The 16,467-nt window shown below is 40.5% G+C and overlaps 2 protein-coding genes and 2 non-coding genes across 5 annotated transcripts; 2 read left to right on the top strand and 2 right to left on the bottom strand.

The window, feature by feature from the left end:
• Positions 1 to 488: 488 nt before the first annotated feature.
• LOC113461929 (U6 spliceosomal RNA) lies at positions 489 to 588 on the bottom strand. Its single transcript, XR_003384188.3, has one exon. It is a non-coding gene; the product is annotated as a U6 spliceosomal RNA (small nuclear RNA).
• Positions 589 to 2,781: 2,193 nt separating this feature from the next.
• LOC148700694 (heavy metal-associated isoprenylated plant protein 47-like) lies at positions 2,782 to 14,604 on the top strand. Of its 2 annotated transcripts, none has more exons than XM_088707086.1 (3): positions 2,782 to 2,933; positions 13,771 to 13,846; positions 14,005 to 14,604. In XM_088707086.1, exons 1-3 carry the CDS (start codon positions 2,928 to 2,930, stop codon positions 14,271 to 14,273), a joined length of 351 nt encoding a protein of 116 aa, XP_088563212.1. In that variant the 5' UTR covers positions 2,782 to 2,927; the 3' UTR covers positions 14,274 to 14,604. The 2 variants fall into 2 exon arrangements, with proteins under 2 accessions (XP_088563212.1, XP_088563213.1); XM_088707087.1 differs by lacking the exon at positions 2,782 to 2,933 and adding an exon at positions 13,028 to 13,532.
• LOC103721256 (heavy metal-associated isoprenylated plant protein 39-like) lies at positions 3,031 to 4,031 on the top strand. Its single transcript, XM_008811386.6, has 2 exons — positions 3,031 to 3,248; positions 3,407 to 4,031. Exons 1-2 carry the CDS (start codon positions 3,149 to 3,151, stop codon positions 3,676 to 3,678), a joined length of 372 nt encoding a protein of 123 aa, XP_008809608.3. The 5' UTR covers positions 3,031 to 3,148; the 3' UTR covers positions 3,679 to 4,031.
• Positions 9,795 to 9,892, bottom strand: LOC113463658 (U6 spliceosomal RNA). The gene has a single exon (XR_005513575.2). It is a non-coding gene; the product is annotated as a U6 spliceosomal RNA (small nuclear RNA).
• Positions 14,605 to 16,467: the final 1,863 nt, after the last annotated feature.

The raw sequence follows: 16,467 nt of genomic DNA, 5'->3' as shown, positions 1-16,467 counted from the left end.
CTGGCTAAAATGGCCTCAAGTTTATCACCCTGTCCGGATAATATTTTTTATTAAAATTATAATAAATATTTTATAATAATTTTTTTAAAAAATAAATATTTAATTAAATATAAATCATTCTAAAATATAATTTTTTTATTAATTAAAAAATATTTTAGTGAGAAAAAAGATTTCAGCAAACTATAAAGGCCTCAATTCTCCTAGAAGGGCACATCACCGCGTCTAATTGGGTTGGTTTGTTTAATAACCGAGAGGGCTGTTGGCTCTAAGTCCAAGCAGTAGTTGAACCATCAAGTGGAGCTAAATTATAAGGCTCGTACTCTATCACGTTCACAGTCAATTTGGTTATTTACAAGTCCATATGAACGCGTCTTGGCTTAGGCTCGGCAGGACCAGGTTGAGTTGTTATGAGTGACCCGGAGTCTTATAAAAATCACATACAATTTTGCCCATCCTTTTTTTATACAAATCCTTTCTTTTTTGGTTAAAAAAATTTAGATCATTTCTCGATTTATGCGTATCATTTTTGTGTAAGGCATGCTAATTTTCCCTGTATCGTTCCAATTTTATCGATGTCTCCGAAGAGACGGTCGTTCCTTTGTTCGCTAACATCGTCGATATAGGAGAATATTGGTAAACGATCACCGCATCACCTATGAAGAGTAATGACCATTTTTAAGTGAGATTAATTAGTAATCAATTCTGTTTTCTTCTAAAAAATATTTTTTTCTAAAATTCTCATTCACGTGTATTTATATTCATTCATGTTTGAGTCTTCAAGTCAAGTAAACCTAGGTATAAAAATAGCAGGCGAGCTTTTGACTTTGATTTTTTTTTTTTTTTTGTAGAATTCATGGGCAAAGCTTTTGACTTGTTCTTATGCCGTGTATACTAATTGTTGGCCCTCGCGGATGAGTTGGTAGCTAAAATATTGTAACTTTTTTTGAAAAAATGTCTTGGTTCATATCCCCATAAGATGCATCCACTTTAAAAATTAATTTTGGTTTGATTTACATGAATTAGTTTATCTTAGTCCCGGCATGGCCCATGCTTTGGAGACCATGGTCTTGGGGCAACTACCTATATACGTATGTGTGTGTATGTATATATGTATGCATGTGTGTTTTGATATATATAGTAATGAAAATGGAGACTAAGGAGCTAGGAACATGGATTAGTCACCAAAATTTTATTAAGAAGGGGTAAAATACATAGAATAGGGATAAGGAATGCAATAAGGAAAAGAAGATTTCAAAGAAGGTAAGAAGAATTTAAAGTAGTAGATAAATATCGTCTCAGCTGTTTGGCCAAAGAGGAGAGAGATTGATGGTCTAGACTCAGTTAAAATATCTGCTACAGCATCTCATGTTAAAAATTAAATATATTAGTCAGATTTTGCCTTGAGATATTTTTTTTAAAAGGTTCGAATTGTACCTTTTATTAAAGTGTGCTACTACATCACCCTAACTTTAATAAAAGGTACGAATTGTACCTTTTATGCAAAATAATGATTCACCTGCATCATGCATCGACCATTAAATGATGCAATGATCACTTCATGCGAAGTGACGTGAAAAAAATTGATGTGATGCAATTTAATAATTAGTATTCTAAAAAATAATTTTTTATTTAAAAAAGTACAATTCAAATTTTTTTTTAACCATTGTTGTTATTATTATTATTATTATTATTATTATTATTATTATTATTATTATTATTATTATTATTATTATTATTATTATTATGCAAAAGATATACCCGCAACGCTTTTTTAAGATGAACACAAGCTCGTTCATTGCCGTATTGGCAGCAATGAACGAAGTACTGACGCCTTGCATTTTTCTTTCGTACAATTTTTTAATTGGACAGCTACCAAAGGGAACCTCTAAAAAGTCTAGTTAAGTCTTGAAATTAGCCTCTTTTCAAGGTTCAGACATTATTTCTGCACTATCCACTGATGATTTTCTTGGCCAAGAATAAATATATTTTTGAAGTACGAAATAAAGTGCTAGAATAATTCTTTTGAGAATATTCGCTCATGCTCAAAAATTTGGAGGATCCTCTGATGGTAGGAATAAATTGTGGGTCTTCCTTTGTAGATTCTAGTCATCTCAGGTTATTTATTTTTCTTACGAGCCACCACTTTTTTTTCTTTCAAAATCAACTTTGGCAATAGCCTATATGAGAGAGGTGTTTTTAGTGGAACAAATTTTATAATCAGAAGTCTTAATAGTGTTCTACTAGCTACAGGTGGAGTTCGAGTTTTTCATTTAACAGTTCTAAGTGGAATTGTATGTAGCTTAGAAGAGATTGACGTATGCTACACAGATATTGAGAACCTCATATAGTTATATATAAGGAAATTCTACTCATTTACTGCAATTATCAAATGGTTCTTAGCTTCACCTTCTCTAGAGGCTAATTCTCATTCTATTCTACAAGATTGTTGGTAGATGACAAGCAATTTGTTTTCTTTTGAAGCATCTCATATTTACAGAGAAGCTAATTCGATGACATCTTATATAGCAAACCATACAGAAAACTATTTTATAAAATTCTACGGCTACTTTACCATCCAATTTTTTGAATATCTTATTTTATAATTTCCATGGATGTATTTATAGTAAAATAATGTTATTTTTTTCCCTATTTACCAAAAAAGAAGAAATGAACTTACCATGCGGTGGGGGGGGACCTCAGCTGCAGCGGATTACTGGAGTTGGTGGAAGATTTGAAGATTCTTGGAAGACCTTTCCTTCTTGAATGCGCAATAACCGTGCTACCAAAAAAAAAAAAAAAAAAAGCCCAACAAGCTCCTATTTAAAGAGACCTCCTGTCATCTCTCTCCCTCTATCAGAGTTAACTTCTCATCTGTTCAGCATCAAGACCGATCCTTCCATACCCTTCGACAAAGAACTAGAAAAAACATGAAGGTACGTACGGCCAACTTGCCTTTTTTCTTTATATTTTTATTCTGATGCCACATATATGAAAACATACTGCTTGTCGAATGGCAGTACTATTTTCTTAGGGTATATGCACTTCTCTTTGTTTGCTATTGGATCAACTCAACACCATGCCACAGTTAATCGCTAAAATTGATTTTAGTTTCGTCAGCTGATAGCAATTCTTACATGGTGATATATACATGCATATATTTTGTGTTTGCAGAAGGAGATGGGTGATCAACGTGCAGATGCACAACGAGAAGTCCCGGAGCAAGGCCATGCAGTTGGCTGCATCAGCAGGTGGTAGATTACCAGATTCTTGAGGCTCATCTTTGCTGAATATATAAATCAGAAATCAAATAAAAACATATACAATTATTACTATCATGTCGCAAATATATGGACTCTCAAGATGCCGAGCTGCAACTGATACAATTTTTTTCTTTTTAATACGACAGGCGTTGATTCTGTTAAGGTAGATGGGGAGAAGAACCAGTTGGTTGTTGTTGGAGAAGTCGATCCTGTTATCTTGACAGCCATTTTGAGGAAGAAGATAGGCCATTCTGACATAGTTAAAGTGGCGGACGTGAAGAAAGATGATGAAGCGAAATCAAAAGAAACTAAGGTCGAGCCTAACTTTGCATGCTATGGTTACACGCCCGCTCCGCCCGTGGTAGTGTACGAGGATCCCTGTAATTATTCGAACCCCAACGTTTGTTCCATCCTGTAAACCATGGATCATTGGGATCATCCCTTTGCTTGCTAGTTTTTATTATGAGGACTTCAAATATTTGTGTAGAATGCTGTGTTTGCTTATTATTATGACAGACAATGGAGTAGGTTGGTGTTGCAACCACTCAACTACCTATTTTGTTGATCTTGCCTTGACGACGTACAAGATGTTAGCATGTCTCTTGCTTTTAGGAGACTGGCTCACCTGATCAAGTTTACCCACATCAGAATAAACACAACCTCGTTTAAATGGTGATTTAATCCAATCTGATTAGAAATTATTCAGAATTTATCTTATCATGTAGTTCCTGTGATGGATGGAAACTAATTAGAGATAAACCTTAAAGATAAAGATCCGAATCCCTAACATAGCATTATAAATAGTCTGTAAATCCATCACCTAAGGTACTCAAGTCCTACATAGGTTGGAAGCTCCGAATCTCCCCTCCTCTTCCTCTCTCCTGTAGGTCTCTTCTTCTTTTCTGTCTGTCGTTGGTGCATGTGCTTGATTATGTTTAATTTAATAATGACCAAAGGTTAGTAAAAAATATTTATGCTATATTAGAGCCGCCCTCCGGCTCATAAACAAACAAAACCCATCCCTTCAGCCCGCTGCCATGCTTAGAAAACAAGAGGAGGCAGCCATGGCCGCCGCCTCCATGGCCTCCCCAGCAGCGGTTGCGGCCCGCCGCCCCGGCGAGTCGCAGCGGCTGCGTCCCGCCGCCCCGGCGAGTCGCAGCGGCTGCGTCCCACCGTGGCTGCCATGGCCACCGACGGCGAAGGAAAGAAAAAAAAGGAGGGATGAAGATGAAGGATGGCGGCGTTCAGGCTTCCACCGCCGTCCCTTCCTCTCATGTGGTGGCCCGAGAAGCCACTGGAGGCCGCAAGGGCCACGCCGTCCGGCTAGCGGCCGCGCCGCCGTGAAAGAAGAAAGGGGGGGGGGGGGGGGGGGTCTTCTCCTTCTCGTCGGTTCTCCTGCGCCTCCCATATGGCCGGAGAGGCCGTCGACGCGGTTTGGGGAGGAGGCGGCAGTCGCCACTACCGTTTGGGCGATTTTGGCCCGTTTTGGCCCCTTCTCCTCTTTTTGGGTCGGTGGCTTGGGGAAGAATAAGAAGGTTGGATTCGGATTTTGGGCTATGGAATCCGACCCGAAATCTGAATCCGAGGGTTGATTCTTTCTTTTTTTTTTTTTTTTTTTTGGCTAAGACAGGTAGTTCATACAATACGTGTATAAATGCACCTAATAAAATCAGAAAATAGAATGTCGCGGAGCTCTCGAGGCAGCTCCCCATCCCCAGTCGATAAGGTGCTAACAGCATAGCTGGCCACATTGGCGACCATCAACCCCGTTGGCTTCTCTAAATACATACTTAGCCTGGACAGCCTCTCCATCCTGCATCATCATCCATATATCTTGAAGCAAGGGATGGTCGCAGTCGGCATCCCTCGGACCCCTCTGGATTCTACTAATGACTGTGACCGAGTTACCCTCCAGGATGACTGAACTAGCTAATAGCACTCGCCGAGCATGTTGAAGGCCCACCCAGGCAGCCTTCAACTCCGCACCGAATATCATGATGTCGAATAACTGACAGTCTTCCGCTGCTACTACCCTAAAGTTCGGATCCCTGATGACGAAACCCGTACCTCTCCTCGTGCCTCCATCCAAAACACACCCATCAAAGTTGACCTTGAGGAAGCTTGGGTGGAGGCTTCTAGGTGAAAAACACCATACGGAGTGCTGCCTAGGCAGAATGGAAACTCCAGATATCTCGAGCTGTCAATGGCGCTTCTGAGATGGAAACATGACTAATCTCCGCTGCCTGCCCCCGGGAGCTCTCCGCTACGAGCCTCGGTGACATGTTGTGCTCACCAAAAGTTTGAGCATTCTTTACCAGCCAGATCTGTTATATTGTGCAAGTCGCTCTAACAACCTCCTAGCATGTCAGTGGGTTGCTCGACCACCGACGGATGGTTTGTAAGAACTGGTCCCTTTAACTCCAAGCCACCCATAGAATTTCTGCCAACTGCCAAGTCATCCTCGTCCATGTGTACTAAACAGCACATGGTCCACCGTCTCGTCAACATCGCACACCCCGCACTCTGAAGAAATTCTCAAAACTCGTCCGCTGAGTACTGCTCTCGTTGGATGCCAATCCCAGCCACCTTCCATAAGAATAGTGCTACCCTCGGGTAAAGGCCCAAGCACCAGATCCAAACACACTCCGGCCCTGGCTCATGCTCCCACTGGAACATGCGGAAGAGATCCACCACCCTGACGCTGGTTCAACATGATGTGCTCCAAATCCGGATATATGGTCCTGCACACCCCGGTACCGGAAGAGACCAGACCCTCTCAGCAAGATGTACTCCAAAAACTTGACCCAACCTGGCATCGTGTCATGTTGCCCCACTAGGGTTGAGGAGATCGCATACCCACAGTCCCTTCACCGTCTCTACATTAACCGTAGTCAGCTAGAGCCTCAAAGGGAGGGCATCCACCCACGGGTCGCCGGCCATATCGATGCTTCGCCCATCACCGATCAACCATCTAGTGTTTGCCAAAATAATAGGCAAGTGCCTCTTGCCACATGAAGGAACATTTGCGCCCACTCTGGGCCACCCCCTTAGGGCTTGCCCAGCCATATTTAGCTGTCATAATCTGACTCCAGAATTTCTGTGTCTCCAGCATTAAACTGAACTGCATGTCGGGCAAAGAGCGCCTCATGCCTCTCTAGGAGAGAAAACACCCCAAGGCCGCCCTCACTCAAGGGTAGCCAGACACTCTCCTACGCCACTAAATGCATCCTATGTCCCCCTCTATACGACCCCCACAAAAGCTCCGAATTAGTTGCTCGATCCTTATCAGCACTGTCTTCGGTACCACCATGTTTGCCATGAGGTAAACCGGCATGGAGCCTAGCACCAATCTAATCAGCGTTAATCTGCCCATTATAGAGAGAGAGACGACGTCCTCCATCCCTCCAGTCGGCTCTGCACATGCGGCATCAGACCAGAGCACTCAGCCACCCTCAACCTCCTACCCGTGATGGGTACACTTAGGTAGCTCCAAGTCTCGTCCTACTCTGGCATCTCCAGAATCCTCTGAATCTCTTGTCTAACCCTGCGCTCCGTGCTAGGGCTGAAGGAGATGGTTGACTTCTGGAGGTTTATTCTCGACCATGATGCTGCACAATAATCCGCTAGCACGCCCCTAAGGACCTGAGTATCCGTTACCCCTGCCCTGGCCAAAAAAAGACAATCATCGGCAAAGAGTAAATGAGAGATGGGCCAGACCTCTGAGGCTAGAACGTAAGCCTCCAACTTCCGATTCGTACACGCGGCCCGCAGTGCCTGAGACAAGAAAACTTATAGTGGTTTGGTGTAACCCACACCTACATCCACTCTTCAAGACTCCTGAAAATTTTACTATAACCACTCTGATTACACTATGGTTGTTTTTCGAGCTCATAACCCAACTCGCTGTTTTTTTGGAATCACAACGAATTCAGTCAATTTTTTCAGGATCACCAACCACAACCTTAATCCGTTTGTTTTCTGGGCTCACAAATAATCCAGCTGGTTTTCACAGGCTCACCAACCAAAATGTTTACACATTTGTTTTTTGGGGCTCACAAACAATCTAGCTGGTTTTCACAGGCTCACCAATTGAAACCTTAAACCTTGTTGAATCTTCTGATTCAACAACTTCCAATTAAGGTTTGGAAGAACCATTATCAATTTTAGAGCAAATAAAACTGTTACAACAGAGTTTAAAAATATGTAATAAATGCTGCAACTATGTAAACGAAGCTTCAAAGTAAATGAAATAATAAATATAGATCAGAAGCTTTGAAGATGGTTGTTGGCTGTAGTCGAAGATCTTGATGGCACAACAGCAACTCCTCTGTTGAATATTTCAACTAATTTCCTCACAATATGATTTTTTCTTAAAAACTCCTGAGCCAACCTACGAGTGTCGCGGATAAGAGGATGGCCATCACGATATCTGTCAGTCCTCGCACCCAGTCAATCACCACAGAGGAGTCCCCCTCAAGACATAGACGCTCAGCACCCAATATCTGCCTAGCAAAGGATATCCCTTCCCAAGCTGCCCGCAGCTCCGTTCCAACAGCAGTATGTCCCGGCGTACAACGGCCACCAACTGCTATCATCCTCCCGAGATGATCTCTGATCACAAAGCCAACGCCTCCGGACACTCCGTCCGCCGACATACTATCATCGAAGTTCACCTTGAGATAACCGGAGGGTGGGGGTACCCAAGAAACAAGGGCAAACCTGGGCACTGTAACAGCAAAAGGAGTACCCGAGATGTCTCCGGCCATCCCAGAAGAGAACCTCGCAGCAACTGTGGTGATCTCCCTCGCATAACGTATCGCTCTGTCCACCACCATCCTCGGTGGTAACCTCCTACCCTCAAACAAGCCAGCATTCCTATCCAACCAAATATAATAAGCCAAATATGCCCAGCGAATCCCTGCATCAGCAGTACTAGGTCTTCGCATAGAGACCCTCAACCAATGAATCAAATCCTGTACCGACTCGACTGAGTGGGGCAATAGGTCCGGTGATCTCCTCCAAATCTCCCTGGCTCTAGGACACTGCAGTAGAACATGATCAATAGTCTCCTCAGTATCTATGCACACCTCGCAACCCTGAGTGATCCTCATCCCACGCCATGCTAACAAGCTCCTGGTCGGTAAGCAACCCCATGCTACCTTCCAAATGAAGAGCGCCACACGCGGATGAATCCGCATCCTCCAAATCCATCCCCCCTCTATCTGCCGGCCTGGCTCTCGGCTCATCAACTGATGAATATCCCTGGCGCGCACCTGCGACCTCCCTGTAGGCACCCAGACTAGTCTGTCTGGCCTATCTCGGGCAAGAATAGGTAGAGCCAGGACCATCTCTGCCAACTGCGCCCCAAACACCTCCTGAATCAGCTCCTCTCTCCATCGTCCTCCCTCCGGCTCCATCAGATCTCTGACCCTGAGGCCAGCTATCCTCGCCGTGTCCACCGTCACCGGCAATCTACTAAGAGTTGACAAGAAACGTAGTTAGGTCACTCTTGCTACCTCTTTATTAACGTAAAGTAATTATTTAAGAAATAATAAACGCCAGCCAATTGCGTAAAAATATTTGAGTTTTAAACTTTAATTAATAAGAACTTATTTAGTTCTCAAAAAAAAAAAAGAAGAAGCAAGAACGTAGTTAGGTCGCTTTTTGGTCATCATATTTTCGTATTTTTTATCATCAACATAACTCCCGGTGCAAAAAAATTTAAATTAAAACCAAGGACCTATAATAATAAGATTACAAATGACAATTGGAGGCTGATTTTTTTTTTTTTAAAGGCGTGAAGAATATTTGAAGGCCGGATACTTGGTTCATTGGTTCATATTTTAAAAGACCGTAGGTTTCAAGGGAAAGTCTTTCTAATCAATTATGGCTTTGGTAAAGTAGAATTCCACTTTTACAAAAGGACAGTGATGTCTCTTCTTCCTTTGGTTAAAAAGAGTTTGATTCTTTCAAAAGCAAGATTGACCGCAAGTCAATGTTGTCCATAAACGGGTCCATTGCTCCTGTAGTCCTGGCTAAAATGGCCTCAAGTTTATCACCCCATCCAGCCGGATAAGATTTTTTTATTAAAATTAAAATTAATATTTTATAATATTTTTTTAAAAAATAAATATTCAATTAAATATAAATCATTCTAAAATATACTATTTTTTATTAATTAAAAAATATTTTAGTGAGAAAAAAATTTTCAGCAAATTAAAAAGGCCTCAGGTCTCCTGAAAGGGCACATCACCGTGTTTAATTGGGTTGCTTTGTTTAATAACCGACAGGGCTGTTGGCTCCAATTGACCCCAATTCCAAGCGGTAGTTGAACCATTCTATTGGAGCTAAATTATAAGTCTCGTACTCTATCACGTTCATAGTCAATTTGGTTATTTACAAGTCCATATGAACGCGTCTGGGCTTAGACTCGGCAGGACCAGGTTGAGTGGGTATGAGTGACTCGGAGTCTTATAAAAATCACATACAATTTTGGCAGTTCTTGGTCGCTCCTTTTTTTATTTTTTTGGTTTAAAAAATTTAGATTATTTTTCGATTTATGCGTGTCATCTTTGCGTAAGGGCATGCTAATCTTCCCTGTATCATTCTAATTTTATCAATGTCTCCGAAGATCCGGTCGTTCCTTTGTTCGCTAACATCGTCGATATAGGAAAATATTGGTAAACGATCACCGCATTACCTACGAAGAGTAATAATACAAAAATATTAAAAAAAAAATTCTAAAATTCTCATTCACGTTTGAGTCTTTAAGTCAAGTAAACCTAGGTACAAAAATAGCGGGCGAGCTTTTGACTTTGATGTTATTGTTTTTGGTAGAATTCATGGGCAAAGTTTTTGACTTGTTCTTACGCCGTTATGCCGTGTATACTAATTGTTGGCCGGTGGGCTGGAAACTAAAATGTTACCGCTTTTTTTGAAAAAATATCTTGGTTTATATCCCCAAAAGATGCATCCACTTTAAAAATTAATTTTGGTTTGATTTACATGAATTAGTTTATCTTAGTCCTGGCGTGGTCCATGCTTGGGAGACCATGATCCTAGGGCAAGTACATATGTATACATACATACATACATACATACATACATACATACATATATATATATATATGTATACATATGTATACATACATATATACATACGTACATATGTATATATATATATATATACACATACGTACATATGTGTATATATATATATACACATACGTACATATGTATATATATATATACATATGTACATATGTATATATATATATATATATATATATATATATATATATATATATTATTGTGGTTCAAATCTGGCTCGAGGGTGACCACACCAGAGGAGTCAGGGGGGACGCCGGAGTGTGGAGGAAGAGGATGAGAGCCACCTCCCGCGGTCGGCGATATACCTGTATAAAGCCTCACCGGTGTATTCGGTGAGGTCCCTCCGACGATCAAGTTAGTGTGTAACTCAATTAGTCCAGCCAAAAAGTCCTTTAAGTGTTACCTGTCGGGGCTATTTATAGTCCCTATGAAGATGTCCAGATGGCGGAGGTATTGCCCCTCCTTATCATGAGAGGGAGTGGCATGTAGCTAGAGCTTGCCGATGACGTGCGGTGCAGTCCGTTCTTGGGAACGGTAAGGTGTTGACAATCGTAGCAGGGTATGGCCGGAGTAGCACCGTGCTGTCCTTGGCTGTCGTGGGCCAACAAGCAAAGCACGGTGTGGTGGCGTCACTATGTATGACCACGTAGGAGGGCGTAGGCCCGCATGTGGGTGCGGCCGTTGGTAGGGCTGAGCTCGTTAAGAGATCGCATCATACATTTGGTGAGGACGACCAGACGGGTGATGAGGTTTGCCTAGCATCCCGGGTTCCGAGGTGCGCTCGGCGGAGCATCCCGGGCTCAAGAGTCGGAACGTATCATTGGAGAGGGTGCCCCGAGCTTAGTAGGGGCGAGTCAGTGATCGTAGAAGGCGCCCCAAACTTGGTCGTGCGAGTATCCGAGGTTGAAGAAGCTTTCGAAGAGGTCCGAGGTTGGGCTGGTTCTGGGCCGGACCGAAGTTCCGTCTGGCTGGCATTAGTGTCTATTGGGCCAAAATTGGGTGGCCGTCTTATTGTGGGCGCCCCCCATCATATACACACACATAATGTGCGTATATGTATGTATGTGCATTTTGATATACATAGCAATGAAAATAGAGACTAAGGAGACAGGAACCTGGATTAGTCACCTAAATTTTATTAAGAAGAGGTAAAATACATAGAATAGGAATAAGGAATGCAGTAAGGAAAAGAAGATTTTGCTACAGCATCTCATGGTAAAATATTAAATATATTAGTCAGATTTTGCCTTGAGATATTTTTTTTGATTGTAATAAAGTGTGCATTTATTGAGGATTCGCATTGTACTTTTTATATCAAATAATGATTCACCTGTATCCTGACATCGACCATTAAATGATGCAATGACCACTTCAAAATCCAGGCTGTTGAAAAAAAAAATCGATATATTTTAAAATTTATATAAAATGTAATTTAATAATTAGTATTTTTTAAAAAATAATTTTTATTTATACAAAAAGTATAATTCAAATTATGTTTAACTGTTATTATTATTATTTATTTTTTCATAAAAAAAATATACGTGCAATGTTTTTTCCGGTGAACACAAAGGGTTTGATATAATATGGGTTGAGTTTTGGGCAATTTCAGAAAAAAATTATATCCTATACGGTCAACATTATAAGACCGTGTCTTCTGGACATGGCGCATGCGGTGGCCGGTGAAGGACATAATTTCTCAGTTTTAGAGAGCCGAGAGACGCGTTCATTGTCGTATTGGCAGCAACGAAAGAAATATTGACGCCTGGCATTTTCCTTTCGTACAATTTCTCAATTGGACGGCTACCAAAGCTACCAAAGAGAAGACCTCTAAGGGCTTGTCCTTTCCTACCTCTAAAAAGTCTAGTCAAGCCTTTTTCTTTTTCTTTTTTGTTGGCAGGTCAAGTTGTCTTTTTTTTTTTTTTTTATGGTAAGTCAAGTTTAATTTTTCTAATGTATACGTATTCTCCAAGGGCCATAAAAAATGAAACTTAAGGTTTTTTGTGTTCAAACGGGTCTGATGGTGCCTTGCTGGAGTTACGTTGAAAGAAACTTACTGTTTAAAGAGTGGCATCACGTGCGTAAAAATTGGCCCCTCTTCATGATTCAGACATTATTTCTACACCATCCACCGATGACTTCCTTGGCTAGAAATAAATGTATTTTTGAAGTAAGAAATAGAGTATTAGAATGATTCTTTTTAGAATATCCACTCATCCTCAAGAATTTGGAGGATCCATTGATAGTAAGAATAAGTTATGGCTCTTGACCCTTCCTTTGTAAATTCTGGTCCTCTTAGCTTATTTATTTTTCTTAGGAGCCACCATCTTTTGCTTTCTTAAAATTAACTTCGACAATAGCCTATATGAGAGAGGTATTTTTGGTGGAGCAAAGTTTATAATCAGAAGTCCTAATAGTATTCTACTAGCTATAGGTGGAGTTCGAGTTTTTAATTCAACAGCTCTAATTGGAGCTGTATGCAGCTTAGAAGGGATAGATATCGAGGACTTCACATATTTTATATATAAGAGATTCTACTCATCTACTGCAATTATCAAATGGTTATTAACTTCACTTTCTCTAGAGGCTAATTCTCATTCTATTCTACAATTAATATTGTTTGTAAATGACAAGTAATTTGTTTTCTTTTGTGCTGTGTAGGAGATTCAATGACATGTTATGTAGCAAATCATATAGAAACTATTTTATAAAATTCTACAGCTATTTTATTGTCTAAATTTTTGAATATCTTATTTTGTGATTTCCATGGATGTATTTACAGTAAAATAATGTAATTTTTCCCCTATTTATCAAAAAAAAAAGAAGAAACGAACTTACCATGCGGTGGGGGGACCTCAGCTGCAGTTGATGCCATTGATTCACCACGACTTGGTCCAGAAACCGCGGCGTTCAAATTTGTAGGAAACGAATTGCTGGAATTTTATGGCTTTCTAGAGTTGGTGGAAGATTTGAAGATTCTTGGAAGACCTTTCCTTCTTGAATGCGCAATAACCATACTACCAAAAAAAAAAAAAGCCCAACAAGCTCCTATTTAAAGAGACCTCCTCTCATCTCTCTCCCTCTATCAGAGTTAACTTCTCATCTGTTCAGCACCAAGACCGATCCTTCCATACCCTTCGACAAAGAACTAGAAAAACCATGAAGGTACGTACGGCCAACTCGCCTTTTTTCTTTATATTTTTATTCTGATGCCACATATATGAAAACATACTGCTTGTCGAATGGCAGTACTATTTTCTTAGGGTATATGCACTTCTCTTTGTTTGCTATTGGATCAACTCAACACCATGCCACAGTTAATCGCTAAAATTGAATTTAGTTTCGTCAGCTGATAGCAATTCTTACATGGTGATATATACATGCATATATTTTGTGTTTGCAGAAGGAGATGGTGATCAACGTGCAGATGCACAGCGAGAAGTCCCGGAGCAAGGCCATGCAGTTGGCTGCATCAGCAGGTGGTAGATTACCAGATTCTTGAGACTCATCTTTGCTGAATATATAAATTAGAAATCAAATAAAAACATATATAATTATTACTATCATGTCGCAAATATATGGACTCTCAAGATGCCGAGCTGCAACTGATACAATTTATTTCTTTTTAATACGACAGGCGTTGATTCTGTTAAGGTCGATGGGGAGAAGAACCAGTTGGTTGTTGTTGGAGAAGTCGATCCTGTTATCTTGACAGGCATTTTGAGGAAGAAGATAGGCCATTCTGTCATAGTTAAAGTGGCGGAAGTGAAGAAAGATGAAGAAGAATCAAAAGAACCAAAGGTCGAGCCTAACTCTGCATGGTATGGTTACCCGCCAGCTCCGCCCGTGGTAGTGTACGAGGATCCCAATATTTATTCGAATCCCAACGTTTGTTCCATCATGTAAACCATGGATCATTGGGATCATCCCTTTGCTTGCTAGTTTTTATTATGAGGACTTCAAATATTTGTGTAGAATGGTGTGTTTGCTTATTATTATGACCGACAATGGAGTAGGTTGGTGTTGCAATCACTCAACTACCTATTTTGTTTATCTTGCCTTGACGATGTACGAGAGACTTTAATATGGTCTGTGGTCTGAGCTCCAAACTTCTTGAATTAAGCTTATAGGCTTAAAAGAAAAGTTTGAATATGTGAGTTCTCACCAAAAATCTGACGTATTAAAATGGTTACTGTTTTTGCTGAAAGCATCTTGGAAAAACATGTAATTGGTCTATTGAGGCTGAGTTGAGAGCTGCATATGAGGGTATCATAAATGCAGGACGTATTTTGAGTGCGGATAGCATTTGCCTTAAAGGATACTCTATATTGGTGACCGAGTGGATATGGAACAAGCATAGGTATGGACATGGATATTCGTTGCTCTATAATATTCGCAAGCTAGTGAGAAATTGTGGCTCCTTTCAGGCCGCTCATGTGTACCGGAAGGCAAACAAGACCGCAAACTAGATTACCTCCTTTGTTGCTCGGCACTCAAAAGAGGTCCTATGGAAAAGTTATGTAGTTGTTCATTCTCTTCGATTCGCTATTTTTTTTCTCATGATTGTTGGCTGTATTAATGCAAGAACTGTGTGAGCAACCGTTTTAAAAAAAAAAATACACGCTACCTACATGTATTTTAAGAGATCCAATACGATCGAGGAATGCCCGAGTAGGTGGTACAGTCACCAACATGACTTTGAACGTCGCATGTGCTTGGTATTTCCTGTTAGCCTAGATGCACAAATATAATTAATAAATGAAATATTTCTAATATTCAAAAACAATAAATAAGAAGAATAAACTAGTAAATAATTAACTTGACAATATAATAATAAAATGAAGAAAGAGAGAGAAGATGGCCTGTGGATCGAAGCACGCTGATGCGTTGTTTCAGGAAAGTTTATACCCCCCACGCACGGATCTGCTGGCACAGATCTCCTAGAGATACGACGACCCAATACAGAACCACGTTTTCCCCGTCAGTGCGCTTCCAGGGAAGAAAGAAGAGCACGTTCACGCTTGCAGATACCTCAAAAGAAACTTAGAAAAATTATGAAGAAAAGAAAAATTTTCTTTATTTCTTTTCTCCTCAACGATCCCTAGAGCCTTTTTATCTAGACTCTTGGAATAGGGAGAAGAGAAAATTTTGATTGTACTTTGAAATGATCCCTAGAGCCCTTTATATAGGCTCAGGCGCGTCAAAAGAAGAAAATTCCTCTTCCGCAGATTGATGACGTGTCTTCTTGTGCTCCTTTATCCTTCGGCTTATTGCATCTTGGCCGTCCACGTTTCCTTCCTTCTTCGAGGGGCCTTTCCATGCTTGCTCTTGCGTTGGATGCATGACACTTGTCATGGTTTGCTTTCTTTTAGAATTTTTCAATATTTGCTCTTGCGCTGGATGCTTGCTACTTGGCCGTTGACTAATTTAGTTTTCAAAATTTTAAAATATTTAATTTAATTCAACAATCCCCCACATAAATTAAATATTTAAAAAATTAAAATCAAAATAAAATTAAAAAAAACAAAATAAAATGCTGAGTATCTTATATTATGTAATAGGTGCAGATACCTTTCGGTTTGAACCTTCACTTAGTGACAATTGATTACCTCTGTAGAGCCAAGGTAGACTATGCCTTAAACCTTGGTCCATGGCTCAGATTTCATCAACAGCACACATAATATAGCGTGAACATGCTCGAAGCGGGTTTGCGCTTTACGGCCATGCGCAGGTATCTCTTCATGTGTGTTATTAAAGAACAACCCACTTTCCACAGTCGCGGCCTTACGACTACACGCATATAGGTGAATCCTAAAAAGGGTACGAGCAAGTAGGTACCCTGCCTCATGGGTCTCGGATTCATTAAGAGTAAAAACACAACCTAACTCTTGCTTTTTATGAGCACTGTTGCCCTAGGGATAGAAAAAATAAATAGTGCTCCTCATTAGTCACCTATCTAGCTTGTTTCTACCCATTGAACTTTTTCAGGTTGGGTTACTACCGTGGTGACTTTATTTATGGGCTTAGCCCCATCCCCCTCGACAACTCTAGAACCACTATTCTAGATAATCCTTTGGTAAGCTGATCAGCTAGATTTCTT

Source organism: Phoenix dactylifera, chromosome 11, assembly GCF_051530095.1.
Source record: "Phoenix dactylifera cultivar Ajwa chromosome 11, Ajwa_hap1_PhDact_Kaust_v1.1, whole genome shotgun sequence".
In the NCBI taxonomy this organism is placed as follows: Eukaryota; Viridiplantae; Streptophyta; class Magnoliopsida; order Arecales; family Arecaceae; genus Phoenix; species Phoenix dactylifera.
This window is presented reverse-complemented; position numbering and strand designations above follow the sequence as displayed.